The following is a 23,106-nucleotide window of genomic DNA, read 5'->3' on the forward strand; positions in this document are numbered from 1 at the left end:
TGATGTTACACCAACCAAAACACATTCGCATTGTCAACGTACTTTTTTCAAGCATCCAAATACATAACAGGTATTAAGCCAACTTATAACAAACACCCAAATTCACGATCTATCTCTCTAAATCAACCTAAACACAACTTGAAAATGACAAGGTCAACCATAATACACACACAAAGCTACAACTAACAACTTCATCCTTTTCCGCATTTTCTGCAAATCCTTCACTGAATTTTCGAGCTCATTTATTCTCTTCAGAATTGTGCAATCTTTTTTATCGACATTGTCTTCACAACACCACTTGAAAAAGTTACAGCAACTCTCAATTGAAGATCCATCCTGTTATTCACCATGTTAGGGAATCTATGAACAAATGCATCAAGTCAAGTCAAGAAAACATTAACTGAGAAGGGTATACTTCAAACCTTGTAACGAGAACAACCCCAAAAATTTCTCCCAGCATTCTTCGTAGTTCTGGCCACTTTGATTACTGCAGTATCACCACGGGATTAACCCACCTCCCCTACAAGCACCACCATGGGACGAACAAGAAGATCCTTTAGCCCAGCTTTTCGAAAACGAAGAACACCCTTGGGAACCCATTCCTATGTCTCCCCAAACACTTTCCAATCCTAAAAGACCAATTGGGAGGAAACCAAACCCTAACCCCTCTTAATGAAAATCACTGCCACTGCCATGTGAACTTTAATGAAAAACACTATCACTGCCACGTTATGAACCTAAATAGCCATGTTGCACAGATCACTTCGCACTGTCAGCTGGATCGTTAAATATTTAACACCGTGACTAAAAAAGATTTAATTGTACACTTTTTTTTCCAATGTGAGACCATATTAAACTTTTTAAAAAAGGTAGAACGGACTTGAAAATTGCCCTTATAAAGAGGGACCAAAAGAGGTATTAAGCCTTTATTTTAAACTTGAGTATTCTACATTGCATGACTTAATTTGATGGCAGCCAATTTCGTCCAGCAGAAAAATAATTGCAGTAGTCAGCGTAGTCAGCAAACCCCAGTGAACATTAATTATTTCCGTCGAAAAGATAAATAAAATCTGACAATTTCATTTCCACCAAAAATAAAAACTAGTTTATTCAAGTTCAAGAAGGATTCAGAGTTTGGATTTAACGCAATCATTTACGTCAACTCACAGAATTCCTTGGTCAGTGGAAATATACATTTCATGTAAAATAGATAGGAGAAGCTAAAGCTCGCCTAGTGTATGATCCGATTAAATCTACTACGAAAGGGTTTTAAACATAGAAACATCATCCGATGGATAAAATGGAAAGGGAAAGAATAATACCAATTTATGCTTCCAATCAGTTACAACTTCAGTCTTTGCAAGGGCGCTTGTTGATGGAATAAAACAAGCATTGATCCAGCATTTACAATATAACTTATGAATAATGATTCTTTTCCAAAGATAAATGCAAGCCTTAATAAATATTATCTGGTCTCAGGAACCAGCATCCCCTTATGTCAGTATCGAGATAAGACAAAATGCATTCAGTATGCCAAGGGGTACATATAAAGCTTCACCGACATTCAGATCACACATGTTTCAGGAAGACCAATGTCTACTCTTGGCCTTGCATGGGAACAATCATATGTGGTGGACCCTGGGGCTGAAAATTAGAACAGAAATTCAATATCATAAACATGCTGCTCGAGTTAACATTACACAAACTAGAGAAAAAATATCCATATAATGTCACGATTCACGCTTTATTAATAGCCTTCATATCTTTTATTTCAAGAACTGAAAATCCCTGCTTTGAAATTCAGTTTAAATCGTTTCTACAAGGTAGCCAAGTCCGATATATCTAACTTCTTGGGGGATAAGGTAACCTTGTAGCTTAGTTAAAGATATTCCATCTACAACCTCGATTCACATCCAGAAATTTTTTAAAATAGTGCATACTTTTACCATGAACTAGCAGGACACATACAATCTCATTTATAAGTAATAACCAAGGTAAATTGCATAATGTTACAGCACTACCTTTGAAAATATGTACATGCTTTATCAAAGACAGCATAGTGAAACTACCACCCTACCTTGGGGTCGGAAATCACTAAAGAAACCTACCACCCCATCACCAATACAAGACCCCAAAAGACCTAATTCATTCCCAATGCAAAAATTGCAAAGAAAAACTTCAAATACTACAGGGGCCTTAACAGCTTTAATGTATTCAATAATTAGCAGGGGTACAATTTCTTAAAGGTGGGAAAATTCTAACAAGACTAGTTTAGTAGTTTCCAATGCCCAAAATTTTACATTTTCATGTTTATAGTAAGAAAAAATAGAAGTATTCTAAGATAGGCCACAAATTGAATTGAACAACCTATAAATCAAAAGGATTAGAGAGTCAAGAAAGGAGAGAAACAGATAATTGAACAGAACTCATGTAAATAATTCATAATCAAGTTATCAGCCATTAAGAGGGACCCCTCTTTTGCTACACGCCTTCAAATTTCCAAAAGGTAAATCCGAAATGGTACTAGAGCTAGCATAATGAGAAACTAATTAAATTGAGCTCCAAATAAAGAAGCTATAAGGAGGAAAAGGGAATATAAATAGTATTTCTTGTGAATGAAGGATCAACATCTCATACTAACATTGCACTCATGTCAGATTAAACAGAAATATCGCCATCTTCATTTATCAATGCTACGCCCCAAGCTCAGGAAAAAAGGGGATACATTGCATAAGAGAGAGTAATCAATCACCTGAGAATTCGTGTAGTTAACACCTTGTGAGAAAGAACCTTGATGAGCAAGCTGTCAATTCCACAACAAAACAATCCAACATCAGATGCCAATGTCATTATGTATTCAAAGAATATTTCCAGTAACACAACCAGTAGTAGTGCATGTATTTACATTCTCCACCTGGACATTAGGATTAGGATAAACATCTCGCTTAGAAGATGACTCTCCACCCTTGGCCGAACCCTTTGAATCACCCTGGTTCAAAAGCAAGCTTATAAATAAAAAGAACATAATGTATATACACACATACAAAATGGAAAAGAAAATGACAAAGCGCAATAACTATTTATCAAAGATTGAAATTACCTCAATCTGCGCATTCACAATCGGCCACGAGAAACAAAAAAGGGACAAAAACATCAGTGAAAAGCAGTGTTAAACCCAAGAATCTAGAACAGCATGATGTACAATAACCAATTAAGTATCAATCTACAAATGATGTACACATATTACAGGTTTGTCGGTGAAGACTAATTGACTAACCGAAAACAAAAAAGTAAACACAAGTAAATAAATGTAAACTAAAATTACCTCTCTGTAAGAGGCAAGGTAAATCTTGAGCGGATCAACATATTCCTCGAAACCTAAAGTGGCCATAGCCCAAAGTAAATCGTCGCCGTTAATGGTCTTTCTCTTCTCTCTCTGGCACTTATCGCTAGCTCTGAGAAACATTTGCTCGATTCAGTCATTGATTCAGCACTTAAGTGAATCCAAATAATAAAAAATGAAAGCGCGAGTGAGAAACGAGAAGCAGCGTACTCGCTGGTGATGAAGCTGATAAACTCGGAAACGCATTCCTGCACGGTTTCCTTGGCGTCCTTGGCGATTTTGCCGTTGGCGGGAAGCGCTTTCTTCATGATGCGGCTGATGTTGGCGATGGGTAGGAAGCGGTCCTGCTCGCGGAAATTGGAGCGGGGACTGTGCTCGCCGCTCTCGTGGCTACCGCCACCGCCTGGACTCGAGGGAGCATCGGCCATGGTCTCCGGAACCCTAATGGGAGACGGTGGAAAAAACATGGTAAAATTGGGGGAAGGAAAACCCTAGAGTGGGATAGAGAGAGAGAGGGAGGAAAATAAAAAAGTAATGGAAAAGAAAAAGAAGGGGAAGTGGTGGTGAGGTGTTGGTACCTGAGTGATGTGATGTGATTTGTGATTGGCGCGGGAAATGGACGCTGGAGAACAGAGGAGTGAGGAGACGATGGAGATCAGACTCTGCCTTTCTATCGCCACCGTTCGTTTTTCTTTCCCCTTCCTTCCGCTTCTCCCATTGCTTTTATACTTCCCCAAAAAATATCACTAATAATTCTTATAATATTATCATTACATTATTCCCTTTTCTCGAGACCAATATTTTTATTTTTATCACAGCTACTATTTATTATTTATTATAAAACTAAGAAAACAATACTATACAATCATCCATATCTAATTTCCTCAAATTAGGTTTTTTTATCATTTCTAATTTTACTTCTCCTTTAATAGATATTTTTTTTATCGTAAAACGGATCTAATGTTAGTTAATTTATCATCGTATCTTAACCATTTATTAGTCTGTATAAGTTGGTATAATATCATTTTATTCCTATTTTATATTGTGAAACCTATTCAATTTTGAGCTCAGTTTTGATGTATTTTCTCATTTATTGTTTTTTTGTTCATTTTCTAACTCTTGACAAGAACAACGTTGATAATGGATGCAATAAATACATAACAGCAAAAGTAAAGGTGTGGATTCGTAAAATTTTTGTTTTGGGAGATTAAGAATGACATTGATGATGGAATAAGGTGTGGATTTGTAAGATTTTTGTTTCTATTAAATTATTTGGAGATTAAGAACGAGGTAAGATAATATCATTTTATTCCTATTTCATATTGTGACACCTATCCAATTTTTAGGTTTTTATATTATTCAGACTTTAACTTTTCAATTCTCCATCATACCTTTCAATTCCTTTTTTGGAAAGTATGAGTGGAGCTTAGTTTTGATTTATTTTCTCATTTCTCGCCTCTTTGTTCATCTCCTTTCTCTTAGCGGGAACAATGTTGATGATGGATGTAATACACAACATCAAAAGTGGAATAAGGTGTGGATTCGTAAGATTTTGTTTCTATTAAATTATTTGAAGATTAAGAACTAAGATGTCAATGTAATGTATTTCTATTTCTATTTATGAACGATTACGTAGGTTTTCAAATTCTCGATTTGGTAATTTATGTTGTTTGGTTTAGTTTGTTTTGCTATGTAGTTTCATTTTTTCTGGTTTGAATATTGTATTTCTAGTTTTTGTGGTTTGTAATTTGGATATCATAAAATTAAAGTATAATTTTTTTCACTAGCAAATATATAAATACAAAAATAATTAATTTCTTTCGGAAAAGAATAACAAATATTGAATTTATAATAAATTGATTGGTCTTTATGTTATGTTAATGATTGATAAATGTTTTATTTAAAACCAATTGAGTTATTGTAAAACTCCAAAAAATAACATTTTAGAAGAGGTGATGGTTTAAAAATAATGAAACTCAATTATTTTAATATTAAATGGTTTTAATATAAATAGCTTTATTATGAATGAGTTTCATTATTTTATGTTAAGACAAAATCGTCTATAAGACTAAAATGTCTAAATGGTCTCATATGTTTTGAAGTTTAACAAAACAACATTAAACGAAATGAGTATATAAAAATGATGTCATAGGATATAAGAATATCTAAAATATAAGTGATAGATAAAGCACTCTTGAAACCAAGTAACTTAGGAAAGCCTTAGAAAATCAACTAGGCATAAATTGGACGTAACACTAAACGATTTCCAAGCTTAAACGTCAATGAGAGTCTTTCTACATACAAAAGTTATATTGTACTAGAAGGTAATCAGTCAAACTCTCAATTTAGTTAAGAAGATAAAAATGTCTAGACAATGTTTTTGGAAAAGCCTTTAAAAGTCTCAATTAATATTCTAGAAACTTATGATAGAAGAAAACTTTTTAAACGCACTTTCTGAAATGAGAAAAACCTAAAAGCGTTTATAAGAATAAATGATACCATGAGTTAAACGATCTACTTCATCCAACGATGAAGTCTTCAATCAATGTTTGGTATCTTAGTAAAAAGCTTAAATGATAAAATCCTACCTAAACGGTAGAAAATATAGAAAGCACTTTGTTGTTTAGAACAAACATTAAATGTCATTAGATGTTCAACGTTTAAAAACAACAAAAGTGATAAAAGAAAAGACATATTTGTTGCATGCATATCTACTCTACTTTGTGTAGTTTGCCTATTACACATATCCACCTACTTCATCCGATACAAATAGAAGTGGACGTTAGGAACAAAGAAGACATTCACGGAATGTTCTCTCCATCAGAAGTCGTGCTAGAAAGATAATACAACCTACTTTTATCAACGTACTAAAAAAGAAAGTTTGTTTTAACAAGTTGACTTTAACTCACAATTGTTTCATACGACAAGACTAAGACACAAGAATCAATGCCAAAGCTCTGTCTAATGAATATCTTTGAGAAGCCTCTAAATAAAAGAAGATTCGAAGAAAGAATAAAGAGAATAGCTTACCAAAAGAAAAGCATACAAAGAGAAAAAGGAAATATTGTTGAGAGAAAAACACATAAGTGCTCAAGAATTCAAAAGAAAATATCTAAGAAGAGAAAAAACTCAAGTCTAGAAACACTCTCAAGCTTCATTGTAATATAAGCTTACCATTGTAAGAAGAGAGAAAAGAGAAAAACACTCAATGAGTTTATAGATTGTATTGTATTGAACATTTATCCTCTTTGTGAGAATAATCGTCTAAGGACTTGTAAGCAATCTGATTAATTGCATATTCTGAAGAGAATTCAAACACTTGTTGATTAACTCAAGTGAGTTAAGGATTATTAGGTAGCATATCAAGTTGATACCAGGATTGTCTGGTGAAAACTAGGACTGGGTGAAACTCAACTAGGCGGTGTATCAGGAGGATACCAGGAGTGGTGAAGAATACTACACAACCAAGAGTGAGTGAAACTCAACTAGTTAGGGTAACATGGGTTATTCGTTGACTAGGGATACTACGAGTGGTGAGAATAATCAATTGTAATCTTGTTGAAGATTATAGTGAAACCCTCTAAAGTTTTAGAGGAGACTAGATGTAGCTTAGTGGAGCGAACAAGTATAAAATTGATAGTGTGCTTATTGCTTTATTCTCTTTAACACTTTTTTTACAAACCTGCAGTTGCACTTACTTTTGATATAAACATTTCCTCCGTTAAACAATTGATTATTAAAAAGGAATTTTTATTAAAATGCCGCAGTATAAATATTTTAACAACTGAAAAGCACTTGAAAAGATTTTATTATTTCCCAAAGTCAAGCAACTAACTATTTGCGTAAAATCTTTCAATTCTCGACTAAAGTGTTATTTCATTGTTTGCGAAAAGTTTTCAATTAACATTATTCAACTGCCCTTCTAGTGTTTTCCAAGTACTTCATTTTAAAACACGCCATCGTTGGAGAAACCACTTTTTTAAAGTTCTATCACTTCTCTCTAAGGATTTGTGCTCTTTGTTCATTGCTTTGAAATTGATAATGTTTAAATCAATTGTTTTGCATGCTTGATTTGATTTAGAATTGATGAATTGGTATATGGAATGGTTGAATGTGAGCTTGTTGAAATATCTCTACTTGATATTGATAATGTTTTGAGATCACTTCTACACCACCATTTTACCATTGTCAAATGATCATCACCTCCATATCTTCATTGCTTCTGCACTAACCTAGCTTCTCTTCAAGCCATGTGCATAGAATGCTTTGAGGAGAAGTCATAAAAAAAAGCCCTAGAAACCATCACTCAACTTAGTTTTTATGTTCACCAACAAGCCCAAAAATTCAAGTCCACAAAACAAAGGAAAATAAAAACTTTACAATGAAACCCTATTACAATACTTCCCCACAATTGAGCCAATTAACATATATCTAACCTAAGCTCTAGAATTAAGAGCAGTTAGAAACACAAAATGGAGGAAGTAACATGCATACTTCAAATAAAGAAGGAAGGAGGCTAAAATTGTAGTAGTGTAGTTTGCGATTGTTTTGGAGCAATGCAATGGTTGAATGTTTGTAGTAAAGGGAAGGTTACAAGATGAGGGAAGGAGAAATCTTTGAGAAAATTCAAATGAAGTGACATTTTGGTTCTCCTTAATTTTACACATCATAACTTTTCTTTTTTCTTTTTTGCTTTTTATGAAAAAGCGCAAATGTCTAGTGATTTGGAGCTATAAGAAACATTTTCCTTCTCAAATTTGAAATTTTTTTATACGTAAGGCTTGAGTTAACCCAAAACAGATAGTTAGTTTAGATAAACAACGATTGAATTCACAATTCAAGTATATTTAGGCTCTTTGAACCCTTCACTCGAGCTTGGGGGACTGTGGATTGTTTGATACCCAAGTTTGTCAATTAAGGGGGACCAAAAGAAGGTTCATTTAGTTGTTTAACCGTAACAGGTTGGGTTAATCCCTTACATATGCATCGATATTAAGCTAATAAACAATTGTTGAATATCGTGTAGCTAAATTAGCATCGCGAAAATCAAGGCCATAACCGAGGAGTCCAACAAGAACACTAGGAACATGGGTCTTGACTTGTTGACCAAGTGAGCATGACTCTAAATAACAAAGGTAGTTATACTTGACTAGGCTCCATATGAGGACAACTACCCTTCAAGGCCTGGGTCAAACACATTCAGAGGGACACAAAAAGATTCAAGAGAGAAAGATATATATTAATTCTTTAAGTGTTTCTGGTTGTGCTCCTTAATTTACAAGAAAAGATCTTATATTGCCTACCTCTTCATCCTTTTTTATTATTTGTAATGCATTCCACTAGTAATCTTGGGCCTCATAATTGTAATGATTTTATTGTATTATGTTAGCTTAGAATTTAACTTTAAGAGAGGTGACGATGTGATAAATTTGGAGCTATCAAAATAGGTTATAGGTTATCCGATTTGGTCCACCATGGGTTAACCACTTAGTGAGCAAACCCAACTTGTCTCACTTATTAGTGAGTTTAAAAAATTTGAGCCCAATCCGAGTCATCACGGGTTGGTGGTTTAAATGAGTTAGTTCACTTAATTAAAAAAAATTACAACTTTTTTTTCTTCAATGTAACATTATTTTTAATATGTAACCAAAATCAAAAAAGTCCAGACCTATTTAAAAAATTTGTTTTTTCTCATTTTAGACAATTAATAAATCATTCATCCCAAAAACTATATCATAATTCTAAATAAAATCTAAATAATTTTAAAAGTCAATCAAACATATTCATCTTAAAGCTTAAAATGGGCTAAAACTCGTGACTAATGAGAGACAGAGGTAAAAAGTAAATGAAGTGTCATCGGCGTGGGTCTCTCTCTCCTCCAAAAGTGAGTTGATTATTGTTTTTTTATGTTTGAATTGATAAGCCAACCTAACTCACCACAAATTCAACTTAGGTAAGCCAGATTTTTAGTAGGCCGAATCCATTTTTGGCCCATACTGAAATATGCTAATATTTTTTTAATCCAACTCAACTCAAACTCGTGATGGTCGAGTTAAATCGTGAGTTTTGACCATTTGGACGTTATAGATAAATTCATATAAACATCTATCTTGTATCAGTTGTTTATTTTTACAAGTTAAATCATCGTAGATACGTTATCTTGTAATGGATCATTGATAACGGTTGAAAAACCGTTAATTTTATGCTTAAATTTGATACCAAAAGCAACCTTTAAGACTTAGAAACTAGCTTGAACTCATATTTTTGCTTTAGTTTTGAGAATAAGAGAGTTGAAAGTGAATTTAATAGTTTTGTGCAAGATTCCCTTGATTTTGTAGGCTAATTGAATGATTTGAAAGAAGAATTGAAATACCGAATGATTGGAGTGCTGAAAAGTCAACCAGAAACCAGAAAAGTCAACCAGTCAACCAGTCAACCAGAATGCTGAAAAACCAACCAGAACGCAGAAAAAGTCTGACCGAGTGGCGCTGAGCGGAAAAATACCGCTGAGTGGCACTTTTCGGGTGCCGAAATCACCGCTGAGGGGCAAAACAGCAGCTGGGGGGCAAAATGGATCATGCGCTAGTACCGCTCAGCGGTAAAATACCGCTGAGCGCCATTCTAAGTGGGCTTGGACCGATTTTCTTTTGTTTTTATGGGCTTGGACTTGTTTTATGTTATTTTTATGCCCTATTTAAGGACTTGCACGTCCTAGGGTTTGTATCTTTGGCTGGGAGGAAGTAGAAACACACTTTTCACCCCTTGGGGGTAGATTGGGAGATGGTGACGGCTCTCCTCTTCTCTTTCTCGGGTTTTTCTATCTCTTTCATTCTTTCATTATTATTCATCTAGTTTCACCATGAATATGGTGAACTAAACCTTGTATTGTTGTTGGGGAATCAATGTAGTCTTGTGAAACTCTCATATATGGAATTTGTGTTTAAACATCTTATTTGAGATACATGCTTTCTTTGATCATTAGTTAGGGTTTTTCCTCTTTGCTCAATGCTTGCTTTGTTTAACTCATTCAATGCATGATTATTGATTTTGTCGATACGGGAACGTACGGGGAAGTCTAGATCCGGGGAATTTTTCCCAATAGTATATTGGTTGCCGTTAAGCTCCTTCGCTAAAAGAACTAATTATTAGGAATGCTAGGAATCGTATGAACTCGTAATTGGGGATAGGCCTTCTTGCAAGGTAATTTAGAGAGTGGCATTAACAATTGTGAAAAGAATGTAGAATTCCTAAAGTATATGAGAGTGGATAAGATGAAATTGATAACCCCAACAACATACTCATCCATATATTCCATTGAAGTGTTTGTATTTTGTTTTAGCCATTGATCACATTCATGCATACATGTTTATTTTCAGTTTTGCATATTAAACTTCACTTATTTCGTTCTTAAGTCTTAAATAATCAACAAATCACATAACTAAACTAGGCCGTGAGTCCTTTGGGAGAACGATACTTGGTCTTACCGAGTTTATTACTTGAAACGATTCGGTCACACTTGCCGATTGTTCAACAAGTTTGTGACATCATATTTTGGTGATCATAAATTTGTCCATCAAGTTTTTGGCGCCGTTGCCGGGGACTCGTGGTTTAACTGGTTAATTTGTGTGATTATTGATTACCTTTGACTTTAATTTTGAATTTCTGTTTTTATTTTTTTCTGCTTTTATTTTATTTTATTTTTATTTGATTTTATTTGATTTTATTTGATTTTATTTTGATTTTATTTGATTTTATTTTATTTTATTTTATTTTATTTTATTTTATTTTATTTTATTTTATTTTCTGTTTTTATTTTTCGGTTATTATTTTTTTTATTTTTCTGTTTTTTTTATTTTCTATTTTTTTGTTTTTATTTTTATTTTTTTTTGTTTTGTTTTTTGTTTTTATTTTTTCGTTTTCTGTTTTTATTTTTTTCGTTTTCTGTTTTTATTTTGTTTTTCTGTTTTCTATTTTCATTTTTCTATTTTATGTTTTTATCTTCTATCTTGCTATCTTTTATCTTCTTATCATTTACTCTTTGTATCTTCTCTATCTTTTTATGCTAACAAATATTTTCTAGAGTTTTGTGCCTAATGCTTGCAGGATGCAATTCAGACAAGAATTTAACTATATGGGCACTCAATTCTTCCAAGGTCAACAAAGAAAGCAAGAGATCTCATCTTTCAGGCAAGGCATGGAGGAATCACTAGGTCATGCATGGGACAGATATAAAAGCCTATTAAGAAAGACTCTCACGCATGGATTTGACGAAGTGGAAGTAGTCCTAATCTTCCTTGGAGGTCTTGGTTCACAAACCAAGATGATGCTTGACGCCTCAGCTGGAGGAAATATCAAATGGAAAACTCCAGAGGAAGCTACAAAAATCATTGAAAATATGGCTACAAGTGATAATGAACTAAACAGTGAAAGAGGAGCTCCTATTCAACAAAAAGGAGTTCTACAGTTACAAACCAATGATGCCTTGCTTGCATAGAACAAGATACTAACTCAACAATTGGAGAATCTCACAAAGATACTTGCACAACTGCCAAAAGAGTTAAAGACAGTTGCACAGGTTCAACCACAGATGTGTGAATTATGTGGTGGTGACCATATAAATGGTCAATGCGCCTTTCCAGTGGAAGCTTTAGAGGATGTTAATTTCATGGCCAATCAATTTCCATACTATCAGGGGAACTTCAATCAAGGGTGGAAACCACACCCAAGTATTGGTCAAGGACAAAGTGGGCAAGCTAGACAATCAGGGCCATTTCACAAACAACAACAGCAACAACCAACCTTATGGCAACAAATGTCTACACTTAATGAAAGATCAACAAGGTTGGAAGAAACTCTTCAGCAATTCATACAGAAAACTGAATCTTCTCAAAAGAGCACTGAAGCAGCTATTAAGAACTTGGAGATTCAAATGGGTCAGATTACCAAGCAATTGGAAGAAAGGCCTGACAAAAATTTTGGGGCTAATACTGAGGTTAACCCTAGGGAAGAGTGTGAAGTGCTAGTGAGTGTAAATGTTGAAAAAGTTGAGTTGGAAAAAGAAGAGAGAGAAGAGAGAAAAGAGAGAAAAGAGAGAGAAGAGAAAGAAGAAGAGAAAATTTGTGTGAAGATTGAGAAAGTGAGTAGAAAAAGAAAAGAAAAAAAGAAAGTGAGAGAAAAGAAAAAGAGGACGAGAGAAAAAAAGAAAGAATCATATGAAAAACCTCTTCCTCATCCAAAGAAGTATCATAGGAAGGAAAAGAAATTTAAGTGCTTCATGGAAATCTTCAAGAAATTGGAGATTAAAGTTCCTATGATTGAGACACTGCAACAGGTTCCTGGTTTGATCAAATTTCTGAAGAAGTTCAGTAGAAAGAAGAAAAAGAAGATGGAACATGAGCTTTATTGGGTCAAGCTAGTGACGTTAAAAGAGCGCTTGCTGGGAGGCAACCCAGTGATTTAAGAAATTTTAATTTTTGGTTTGGTGATGTAATTTTGAACTTTTGGGTATTTTTGTTTTTGTTATAAGTTTGTTACAGGGTTTACATCTACTGATGGATGTTAGGCGGAAGAGTATCTACTGAAGGATACTATGTTTATATACACCTACTGATGGGTGTTGGTAAGAAAGATTTGCATCTATTGAAGGGTGCTGGAGGATTTTGGGTCAGGCTCGTGACGTTAAACAAGCGCTACCTGGGAGGCAACCCAGTTGATTGATTTTATCTGTATTGTTTGTTTTGATTCTGCTTTAGTTGCATGATAGGGATTGAATGTTTGAGTGATTTGAGAAATTAATTGCAGGGAGCAAGTGAGGGGCATGAGTAGAAGGCACCTAGGGTAAGCTAGGAAGAAGAAAAGCACAATACGAAAGTGCCGCTGAGCGGTGGTATCGTAAAAGGGGCTTAGGTTGCCCCTTAGCGGAACCCGAGCCCATTAGGGTATTTTTATACCCTAAGTCACACTTTGGCCTCTATTTTTAGATTCTTCTCTGCACACACACTCCTAAACATTTTTCCAAAGGTTCTCTACATTTTTCCTTTCATTCCTCTTTAGAAAATCTCCCTTCCACTCACTTTCTCACTAGTTTTCCATCTAAGTTTGGGGTTGGGAGAGAGCATCATTGATGGGGCTGAGTTTTTCAAAGCACTAGAGTAGGATTTGTTTTATCAATCACTTATGTTTTTAGTAGAATAGGATTTGATGTACTCAATTGGAAATTTTGTTTGTTATGATGGTTTGTTTATGATTGTTGTTTGATAAGTAATGCCTGATGATGCTTTGATATTGATTGATGTTGAGAATGTGCACATTATATGCTTATACAGGTGGTTCACAAGCATTGTGAACAAATGCAAGATGTTGTGATTGTGATTATGATTCTAAGCAGGATGTTATATGTGGAATGTGAATGAGCTTATATGTGAGGTTTTGAGCTCCAGAGTTGTTATTGTTGAATACTATTACTGTGAAAGCATGAATGACTTTGCCCAGGTTTTCTATGATTGAATTACTTGCTTGTTTGCATCATATGATCAAGGCCATTTGTTGATAACCCTTCTATTAGCCAAATTCATAAATTGAGCCCACTAAAAGAGAACACTATGTGTTATATCCTTTGAACCTCTAGCCTTGAACATGATTTGAAAACCCTTGTTGAAAAGCTTTACCTTGAGTTAAGTAGAAAATATTTTGTGGTATTGACAAATGTTCAAGTTTGGGGTTGTTGGAAAATAGAAAGGGAAATTGAAAGCATTGAGCTAAGAACTAATAATTAAGTATGTGAAAAGAAAAAGAAAAAGAGAAAGAAAAAGAAAAGAAAAAGCAAAGCTCAATGCAAAAGAAAGTTGGGAATAAATAAGAATGATTGTGTTTATATGTTTCTCTTAACTCAAGGGTTTTGTGATCTAGAAAAACCAATTTTCTTGTTAGCCCAGCCACGTTATAAGCCATAGAAAAGTCCTTGTGATGATGCTTGCTGGTAAGTGTTTTTGATTGTGGTTAAATGAAAGGCAAAGTTGATTCATGTGATATTGTAATAGTAGAGTGAATGAGTGAATATCTCCTATACACTTGTGTGTTTGAGTGAAACACTTTATCTAGTGAGGATAGATTCCATGAACACATAAGAACATCTTTGCTTAGTTAATTGATCATTCATGAAAATAGCATTTGTTGGATAGTATGTGTTTGAGTGATCACTAAAAGCATGTGCACATCTTGATTGAAGTCTTGATGATGAGCTAAATTGAGTATTTACTTGTCTTGAAAGAAGGATTTTTGAATGTGGTGAACCATTATATGGATTGATGGAAGATTGAGTTACATCTTGCTTGCTTGAGGACAAGCAAAGTTTTAAGTTTGGGGTTGTGATAACGGTTGAAAAACCGTTATTTTTATGCTTAAATTTGATACCAAAAGCAACCTTTAAGACTTAGAAACTAGCTTGAACTCATATTTTTGCTTTAGTTTTGAGAATAAGAGAGTTGAAAGTGAATTTAATAGTTTTGTGCAAGATTCCCTTGATTTTGTAGGCTAATTGAATGATTTGAAAGAAGAATTGAAATACCGAATGATTGGAGTGCTGAAAAGTCAACCAGAAACCAGAAAAGTCAACCAGTCAACCAGAAAAGTCAACCAGTCAACCAGAAAAGTCAACCAGTCAACCAGAATGCTGAAAAACCAACCAGAACGCAGAAAAAGTCTGACCGAGTGGCGCTGAGCGGAAAAATACCGCTGAGTGGCACTTTTCGGGTGCCGAAATCACCGCTGAGGGGCAAAACAGCAGCTGGGGGGCAAAATGGATCATGCGCTAGTACCGCTCAGCGGTAAAATACCGTTGAGCGCCATTCTAAGTGGGCTTGGACCGATTTTCTTTTGTTTTTATGGGCTTGGACTTGTTTTATGTTATTTTTATGCCCTATTTAAGGACTTGCACGTCCTAGGGTTTGTATCTTTGGCTGGGAGGAAGTAGAAACACACTTTTCACCCCTTGGGGGTAGATTGGGAGATGGTGACGGCTCTCCTCTTCTCTTTCTCGGGTTTTTCTATCTCTTTCATTCTTTCATTATTATTCATCTAGTTTCACCATGAATATGGTGAACTAAACCTTGTATTGTTGTTGGGGAATCAATGTAGTCTTGTGAAACTCTCATATATGGAATTTGTGTTTAAACATCTTATTTGAGATACATGCTTTCTTTGATCATTAGTTAGGGTTTTTCCTCTTTGCTCAATGCTTGCTTTGTTTAACTCATTCAATGCATGATTATTGATTTTGTCGATACGGGAACGTACGGGAAAGTCTAGATCCGGGGAATTTTTCCCAATAGTATATTGGTTGCCGTTAAGCTCCTGCGCTAAAAGAACTAATTATTAGGAATGCTAGGAATCGTATGAACTCGTAATTGGGGATAGGCCTTCTTGCAAAGTAATTTAGAGAGTGGCATTAACAATGATGAAAAGAATGTAGAATTCCTAAAGTATATGAGAGTGGATAAGATGAAATTGATAACCCCAACAACATACTCATCCATATATTCCATTGAAGTGTTTGTATTTTGTTTTAGCCATTGATCACATTCATGCATACATGTTTATTTTCTGTTTTGCATATTAAACTTCACTTATTTCGTTCTTAAGTCTTAAATAATCAACAAATCACATAATTAAACTAGGCCGTGAGTCCTTTGGGAGAACGATACTTGGTCTTGCCGAGTTTATTACTTGAAACGATTCGGTCACACTTGCCGATTGTTCAACAAGTTTGTGACATCATATTTTGGTGATCATAAATTTGTCCATCAATCATACCATATAAAAAAAGTCTCTTCTATTTGTATATTAAAATTTTACACTATGTTAATGGACGATATGAGATTTGTAAAGATTTGTATAAATAGTGGCTAAAGTTTAAACTTTGTCGTAAAAAAAAATCACACAATCACTATGTTCCGTTCCAAAAAGTGTACATTTGGCACATTCAACTAAGCAAAAGGCAAAATTTGAAAGCTAGAACTAGGAGAAATTGGATCTTGATGGCTTTGCCAATATTTAAAAGGAAGTAAAAAAATGTGCATGTGTTTACTCTATCGTGCGGTAGGTTGTGCAATGGAATCATCAATTGAGAGGAAGCTCTGAGGAGCAACCAAATCCATGTTGACCGAAGAATGAACCGAATTTCTTGGCTCATCCGAATTTCCTTCGGAGCCTCTTTCAATAGCAATGGCATCTTGTATCTCCTTCAGAACTTCTGAAATTGATGGCCGCATGTGTCCATGTGGTTGAACACACATCAATGCTATCTCTGCTATTTTCCACATTGATTGCAGGTCATATTTGTTCTGCAGCACGGGATCAATGATACCTTGTATGTCTCCACTCTCAACGTGTAGTTTTGCCTATCAAACAACATAGTTTAGATACTGATATCATATATATATTTATACATATCAAAGACAAATATAAGTATATGTTATCCAGTTTAAAGTATCGGTGTAATAAATGTAATTCAATGACATGCAAGTTCTTCAAATCTATTAACATCAAATTATTGTTATTTATAACATCAAAGTATGCTTTTTCTTAGAAATTAAAACTCACCCATTGGACTATGTTTCTGCAATTAGCACCAAAGTTGTCATTGGATATTGCTTCTTGACCAGATATGAGTTCAAGAAGAATTACCCCAAAACTATAAATATCACTCTTGTCAGTAAGCTGCTGAGAAATGTAGTACCTGTTGAAAGTTACAATGATAAACTTTGTCGTGGCACCCAACAAATAATAAACAGTAAATTCATGGAAAACAGTGAAGGCCTTACTCAGGATCCAAATATCCTACTGTTCCTCGTACTATGCTAGAAACATGGGATGCCCCATCCACAGCAAGTTTTGAAAGACCAAAATCTGAAACCTTGGCTTTCATTTGTCGGTCAAGAAGAATGTTGCTGCTTTTCAAGTCTCTGTGGATGACTGCAGGAACACAGCCTGTGTGGAGATACTCAATCCCTGAACATGCATAAGATGACACGCTTAATAACAATGTACAATTCAATCATCTTAAACTATATACATAAGTGATGTACTATAAACCTTTTGCAGCGTCTTCTGCAATCTCTAGGCGCTTCTTCCAATCGATACTCCGTCCGTGTGTTAATGGGGCTATAGAAATTTATGAATGGTTTAGTACATTGATTTCAGATTCTTCATTAAAATCATGCGGGCTTACTTACCGTAAAGATGTTCCTTGAGAGTTCCATTATGCATGAACTCATAAATGAGCATGCTATTTCCTTCTTCTCGACAATAGCCGAGAAGCTGTACCAAGTTTCTATGATGTATTCTTGACAGAAGAATCACCTGGATCAAACAAAAACATAACTATAATATGAATATCTATTCAATGCCAACACAGCTTAGTAAGAAATATACTACAGATCAAGACATGAAAATTTAACTAAGTCAATTAAACTGAGATGTCTGCAATGTTTGATTGCCGAAGTGGTTTATGAAGTGCAGGTTACCTCGTTGGAGAACTCTCGTTTGCCCTGGTAGGAATTACTGGTTAGAACTTTAACTGCTATCTCTTTTCCATCTTTCAGTTTTCCATAGTAAACAACTCCAAAACCACCGGAACCAATTTTTTTCTCAAAATTATTTGTAGATTTTTCGATTTCAGAAAAGCTGTAGCAATGTGCAGCTTCTGCAGGACCAATGCTTTTAGTAGGCTCCATACTTTGAGAAGGGTGGGAAACAAGGCTGTCTGTAAACAGTGTAAACAAATATCACATTCTGCCGTCTCAAAAATCTCAGAAAGAAATGGTATATAATTTTGATTCAGAGTCCTACTTTGTTCGTAATATCTGTTTTTTCCTTTATGCTTAAACAAGCATGATATAATAGTGGCCAAAAGCAGAACAGCAGCTCCAACTGATGCACCAATAATCACATACAAGGGTGTCTTTTTTCTGCTATCTTTACGAAGATTATCGTTTCCAGAGTAGCTGTTAGGGAGCAAAGTAAAAGTATAGGTCCTTATGTGAAAATGGTGAAGTGTAATGCTGCATAGCATTTAAGTTGAAGTAAACAACGTACTCACTTTAGAAAAGAAACTTTCTTCAGAAGATCCGATGGTACAGTTCCGGATAACATATTATTTTGGACATACCTACAACCATTTCAAGTGTTACAAAAATTGTGTCAAAATAAACCATGTATTATCAAAATAGGACAAAGGACATCAACAAAAAAGTACTTATTACTGCAGTGACTGTTGCTAAGCTTGTAAGTCATATTTGGATTTACAAAAAAGTATATCTAAGTTCAAATTTGATCGAATAACGATACCAAGTTCAAGATAGCTTACAATTCCCTCAAGTTTGGAAGGTTCACCAAAGATGTTGGGAGCGCACCTGTCAACTGGTTGTTCTCAAGATGACTGCAAGAGGAAGATGTTCTGGTTCAGTTAAAACTACAAAGAAAAGAAAAAAATAATATACGAAGAACTTATGTGCCATTACATGATCTTTAAGTCCATGCATCCTGTGAAATCTGGTATTGGGCCAGTCAACATGTTATCATCGAGCCATCTGCACCATGAATCAAATCATTGTGCCTCAAGTTTGAAAGATTTGAAGCAAAATACGAAAGCAAAACAGAACTTACAGTTCAACCAGACCAGTGAGTTTGGTTATCTCCAAAGGAATATTGCCCGTCAAGTTTTTATTGGACAACAAACTGCCATCACCACCAATACAAAGCAACTGTTATTACAAAAAGCTAGCTGGTTTTTCTTTCCTTCTCTTTCTCTTTTCTTTTTCGTTTGTTTGTTATATAAACCTTAAAACATGTAGAGTATTACATTGAAACTACTTTTGGCTGTTGATCTGAGCTACAGCGGACCCATGACCATGGAACAGGTAGACAAGGATCACCGCCTTCTTGTGCCCATTCTTCTGAGGAGTAGTGTGAAAGTACACTAGATATAACTTCTCCTGCAAAGTGGAAACCATGAAATCCAGGCACAGAAAATATAATAGGATGCTTCAAAGAGGATTTAACTTACCATCAGGAGAGCCGTCATTTTTCTCCAAATACTCATTAATCTCCATGGCATTTAGAAGAGGGCCCCTGGCAGAATCAGATGTTTTGGCAAATTTAAATGACAAAACAAAGGGTAAGGATAAATTGGTATATCCTGGTTCATAGAGGCGATATTTTCCTGGAGCATTTTCTTCAATATTTACTACAGGCTTACTAATATCCGGATGACCAGGAAGTACTAGTCTGAATTTCCTGGATTCATTTTCAGCCAAATCTTCAATCTCTGCGAAATAGGTGACTGCCCACGCAAAACCAGGAAAACCATCCAAGTTCAACCTGTAAGTTAGAGATCCATTTGTGCCCACTACACCACTCTGCATTACTTTCATTGGAGGCATTTCATCACTGCTAACTTCAATTGATTTGTTGGTGGAAATTTTCCTAGTTCCTGCAGCAACATCGACAAGATAGTTTGCTCTCTTGATAGAATCTGACTCCCAAATTCTATCAAATGGGTCATCAGGATACCTGATATGGCAGAAATACACACAATGAATGAAATGAGTCTTCAGAAGATTAACTAGAGCAACCTATGAAACAGAAAAGATTAAACCTAATACCTGATTGGAGCATCACTATCTGCACCAAAATTTATCCTGGCGGATACACTGAGGTAAAAGTGTTCCTCGGTGTATGTATAATAAACTGAACCATTGAATTGCCGGAGTTCAAGAGTAGATATGAATGGCTTTCCAGTTGTTGCATTTGATAAACATACACTAACTGTAGGACTTAAAGCCAGAAATATGAGCTCTCTCATTTCTATGGTGTTAGCATCAGATATAACTATAGTCGACCAATGAGTAGCACCAACAAAAATGTCAAATTTTGGATAAACATTGTTTGCATCAAAGTTCCCATACAAGAACGACGCCCTCAGTAAGTACCTTGTCCTACTAACAACATCAAGTGAGTAGCAGTATTTTCTAGAATCAGCAGGAAAATGTCGTACTGTTGTGTATTGCTTCCGTGTCTCATTTGCAACTGATATAGTGCTTATGTCTCCATACCTAAGTTCATCAGGAGTCCATGGAAGACCAATTTCGTCAGTGAAATTTTCTTTACCACCACAGTCCAGACTCACAAAACCTGCGAAACATGACATATTTTGTCACCAAATAACAGCATAATCTAGTATCCAGATTTTACTGAGGAAATCAAATCAAGTAAATATCAGACAATAATAGTCTATCGAGAATTGAGATAAAAGAAGAAACAGTGATAAAAGAACCAAGAATCAGTGCCAGAGAACAGAGACTACAGAGCACAATGGCGAACATCAAAACAAAAACACACTCTTCATTTTATTGCAGAAACCGGTGCTAGAGAAGAAAAATACTCAATCTTTGTGGAAACCAATAGAAGGGTAGAGAAGAAAGTTTGAAATAAGCAAAAGCAGAGAAGAGGGTACCTGGAATCTGAGCAGAAGAAAGGTGCAAGAGAAGTAGCAGCGTGAATGAGAAAGAGGACAGGAAGATGAAGAAGGGTACCCTATTCTCCATTTCTTCTCCAAGAAGGTTTCTAAAGAGAGCACCACACTATAAACAATAAATGTATGAAGGAAATTCAACTGAGAAAGCGACCTCAACGGTACCAAAACAGAAGTTTGAGTTTCTTTGTCACACTGAAAAATAAACAAAGCAAGATCCTGAAACAACAAATATACCTGCCACGATACTTTGTTATTCTTTTAAAAAGATATAAACAATATGAAACCAATATCAGATATATTCTGTTAACATTAAATTCAATAGTGAATAATAGAAATAATGAATACGGAAAAATATTAGAGCAGTAAAGTAAGAAGTTCAGATTCTGCATGTGCGAGGAGATAGCATACTATGACACAAGTTTCAGTAGCTACGGAAAGTGGGACCTGAGTGACCTGTGACCTGTGCAACTAGACGACAGAGGGTCCTGAGAGGGCCCACATAAAGTTTCTACTGCACCTCTTTTCTTTATAATTTTTATAACCAAATATACACTTTGTGGAATAAAATTAAATAATAATATCATTTAGAAAAAATATTACATAATATCTTCAAATCATATAACATATCTTAGTTTTTTATCTATTTAATCTTCAAAATGTATAGAAATATATATATATATATATATATATATATATATATATATATATTCTAAGATAATTTTTTTAAAAAGAAAAACTCTAGAATGTTCACTGTATGACGTTATTCACCCTCTCACTCTTATTTTTCTTTTCTTCCTCTCTTCTCTTAACTTTTTCTTTCTCATTTTTTTTATAATTTCTTTCAAAATTCTTGCTTTTAGTCTTTTTTAGAATTCGATAGTTGTTCATAGTAGGTGATATGAGTAATTAAGGAACATTTCTATGGGATGAAACTTTAAACAGTAAGTTTTTATTTATTTTTTAAAAATATATTATTAATTTTGATAGGATCTATTAAAAAAAGTAATTATTTTCAGTTTGATATAACATATACTAAAAAATTAATTATATTTGGGAGCTAGAACTTTAATTGAAATAACCGGAACAAGAGATAAATGAAACTATTTATGTTTTTTTTAGAACTTTAAGAATAGGTAATGAAAGTAAAGATAATATGATCATAAGATTTTTATTTCTATACAATGATGTTTTTTTTTTGTTTAAACTCATATCATGTTTGAGATTAAATATTCTTTGAGACATAGTTAATATAATTTTAAAATATTTTGAATTGAACAATTAAAAGTTGAATTGTGAATATGATTTTGAAAAGTATGGTTGGTTTCTATAATTTTGTTTCATACTAGTTTATGAGTATAATGTGAATGAAGTATACATTGAGTTTCAATAATCAAGATTAAATTAAAATGAGTAAAGGATGATGTTTGATCAAAGGTTTGCATTAATAATTTGAATTGTTTGGAAGTTTTATTATTGAAATATTTTTAAATTATCCTTGAAATTTGGTTCAATTGCATAATGGAAGATGATTTTTTTGAAATTTTTGTGGAGGATTTTCGTTCAAACAAAATTAGGTTAAAGACTCGTACCTTACTTTTTTATCTTATTTTTGTGTAAACAAAAATAAAATTGAAAATAATATTGTGTTTTTGTCTTATTTTCGCTTAAATGAAAGGTATTTTACCTAAATGAAAATACCACTACAGCTTAACCTGATTTTTGTCCAATTTTTGCACGACCTAATTTTTTTTCTCTTTAATTTATTTAATATGTATATTTTTATAAATAAAAAATGAATATGAACTTCATATGATTGATTTATGATTTTATTTAAATGAATTATATTATATTACAATTTCTTAATGAGAACTATGAAACTTATAAGAATTTGTAGTCATAAATGATATCTGAATTATTGTTTGATTTGAATATGAACTATTGTCACTTATAATGTAATAATAATTTTCTTGTTTCATTGATGGTATAAGATATCAAGTTAAATAAAACCGATGAGGTAATTATTTTATATAATGACATTTGTAGATGTGCGACTTGAATTGCAATAAAATTACCGTGTCAATTTCTCTTAAATTTATTTATAAATCTAAATTTGATAAGTACATTTAATATTTATCTTTGGAAGAAGTTACTGTATATTCCACTTTGTTGAATTTATTTTTATATGTTAATCAAAGTCTCATTTATGTGGTTGATGTATGTTGGATTTTAA

At 34.0% G+C, this 23,106-nt stretch overlaps 2 protein-coding genes across 3 annotated transcripts; both read right to left on the minus strand.

Annotated features, from left to right (window-relative positions):
- Window positions 1–1,303: 1,303 nt before the first annotated feature.
- LOC148193661 (nuclear transcription factor Y subunit B-1-like) lies at window positions 1,304–4,072 on the minus strand. 2 transcript variants are annotated; one of them, XM_088098808.1, is made up of 6 exons: window positions 3,922–4,072; window positions 3,554–3,784; window positions 3,326–3,455; window positions 2,915–2,989; window positions 2,753–2,803; window positions 1,304–1,644 (listed from the first exon to the last, which is right to left on the minus strand). In XM_088098808.1, exons 2-6 carry the CDS (start codon window positions 3,769–3,771, stop codon window positions 1,597–1,599), a joined length of 522 nt encoding a protein of 173 aa, XP_087954934.1. In that variant the 5' UTR covers window positions 3,772–3,784; window positions 3,922–4,072; the 3' UTR covers window positions 1,304–1,596. The 2 variants fall into 2 exon arrangements, with proteins under 2 accessions (XP_087954934.1, XP_087954933.1); XM_088098807.1 differs by having other exon boundaries at window positions 2,906–2,989.
- A 12,144-nt stretch (window positions 4,073–16,216) lies between these two features.
- Window positions 16,217–21,104, minus strand: LOC124823299 (putative LRR receptor-like serine/threonine-protein kinase At1g67720). Its single transcript, XM_047295489.2, has 15 exons — window positions 20,856–21,104; window positions 20,005–20,533; window positions 19,407–19,912; window positions 19,203–19,335; window positions 19,007–19,078; window positions 18,862–18,930; window positions 18,708–18,779; window positions 18,441–18,509; window positions 18,191–18,345; window positions 17,866–18,104; window positions 17,575–17,701; window positions 17,435–17,503; window positions 17,164–17,350; window positions 16,943–17,078; window positions 16,217–16,740 (listed from the first exon to the last, which is right to left on the minus strand). Exons 1-15 carry the CDS (start codon window positions 20,944–20,946, stop codon window positions 16,429–16,431), a joined length of 2,766 nt encoding a protein of 921 aa, XP_047151445.1. The 5' UTR covers window positions 20,947–21,104; the 3' UTR covers window positions 16,217–16,428.
- Between the last annotated feature and the right edge of the window lie 2,002 nt (window positions 21,105–23,106).

This window comes from Vigna umbellata, chromosome 9 (assembly GCF_029865625.1).
Source record: "Vigna umbellata cultivar VRB3 chromosome 9, Vumbellata_1.0, whole genome shotgun sequence".
Taxonomy (NCBI): domain Eukaryota; kingdom Viridiplantae; phylum Streptophyta; class Magnoliopsida; order Fabales; family Fabaceae; genus Vigna; species Vigna umbellata.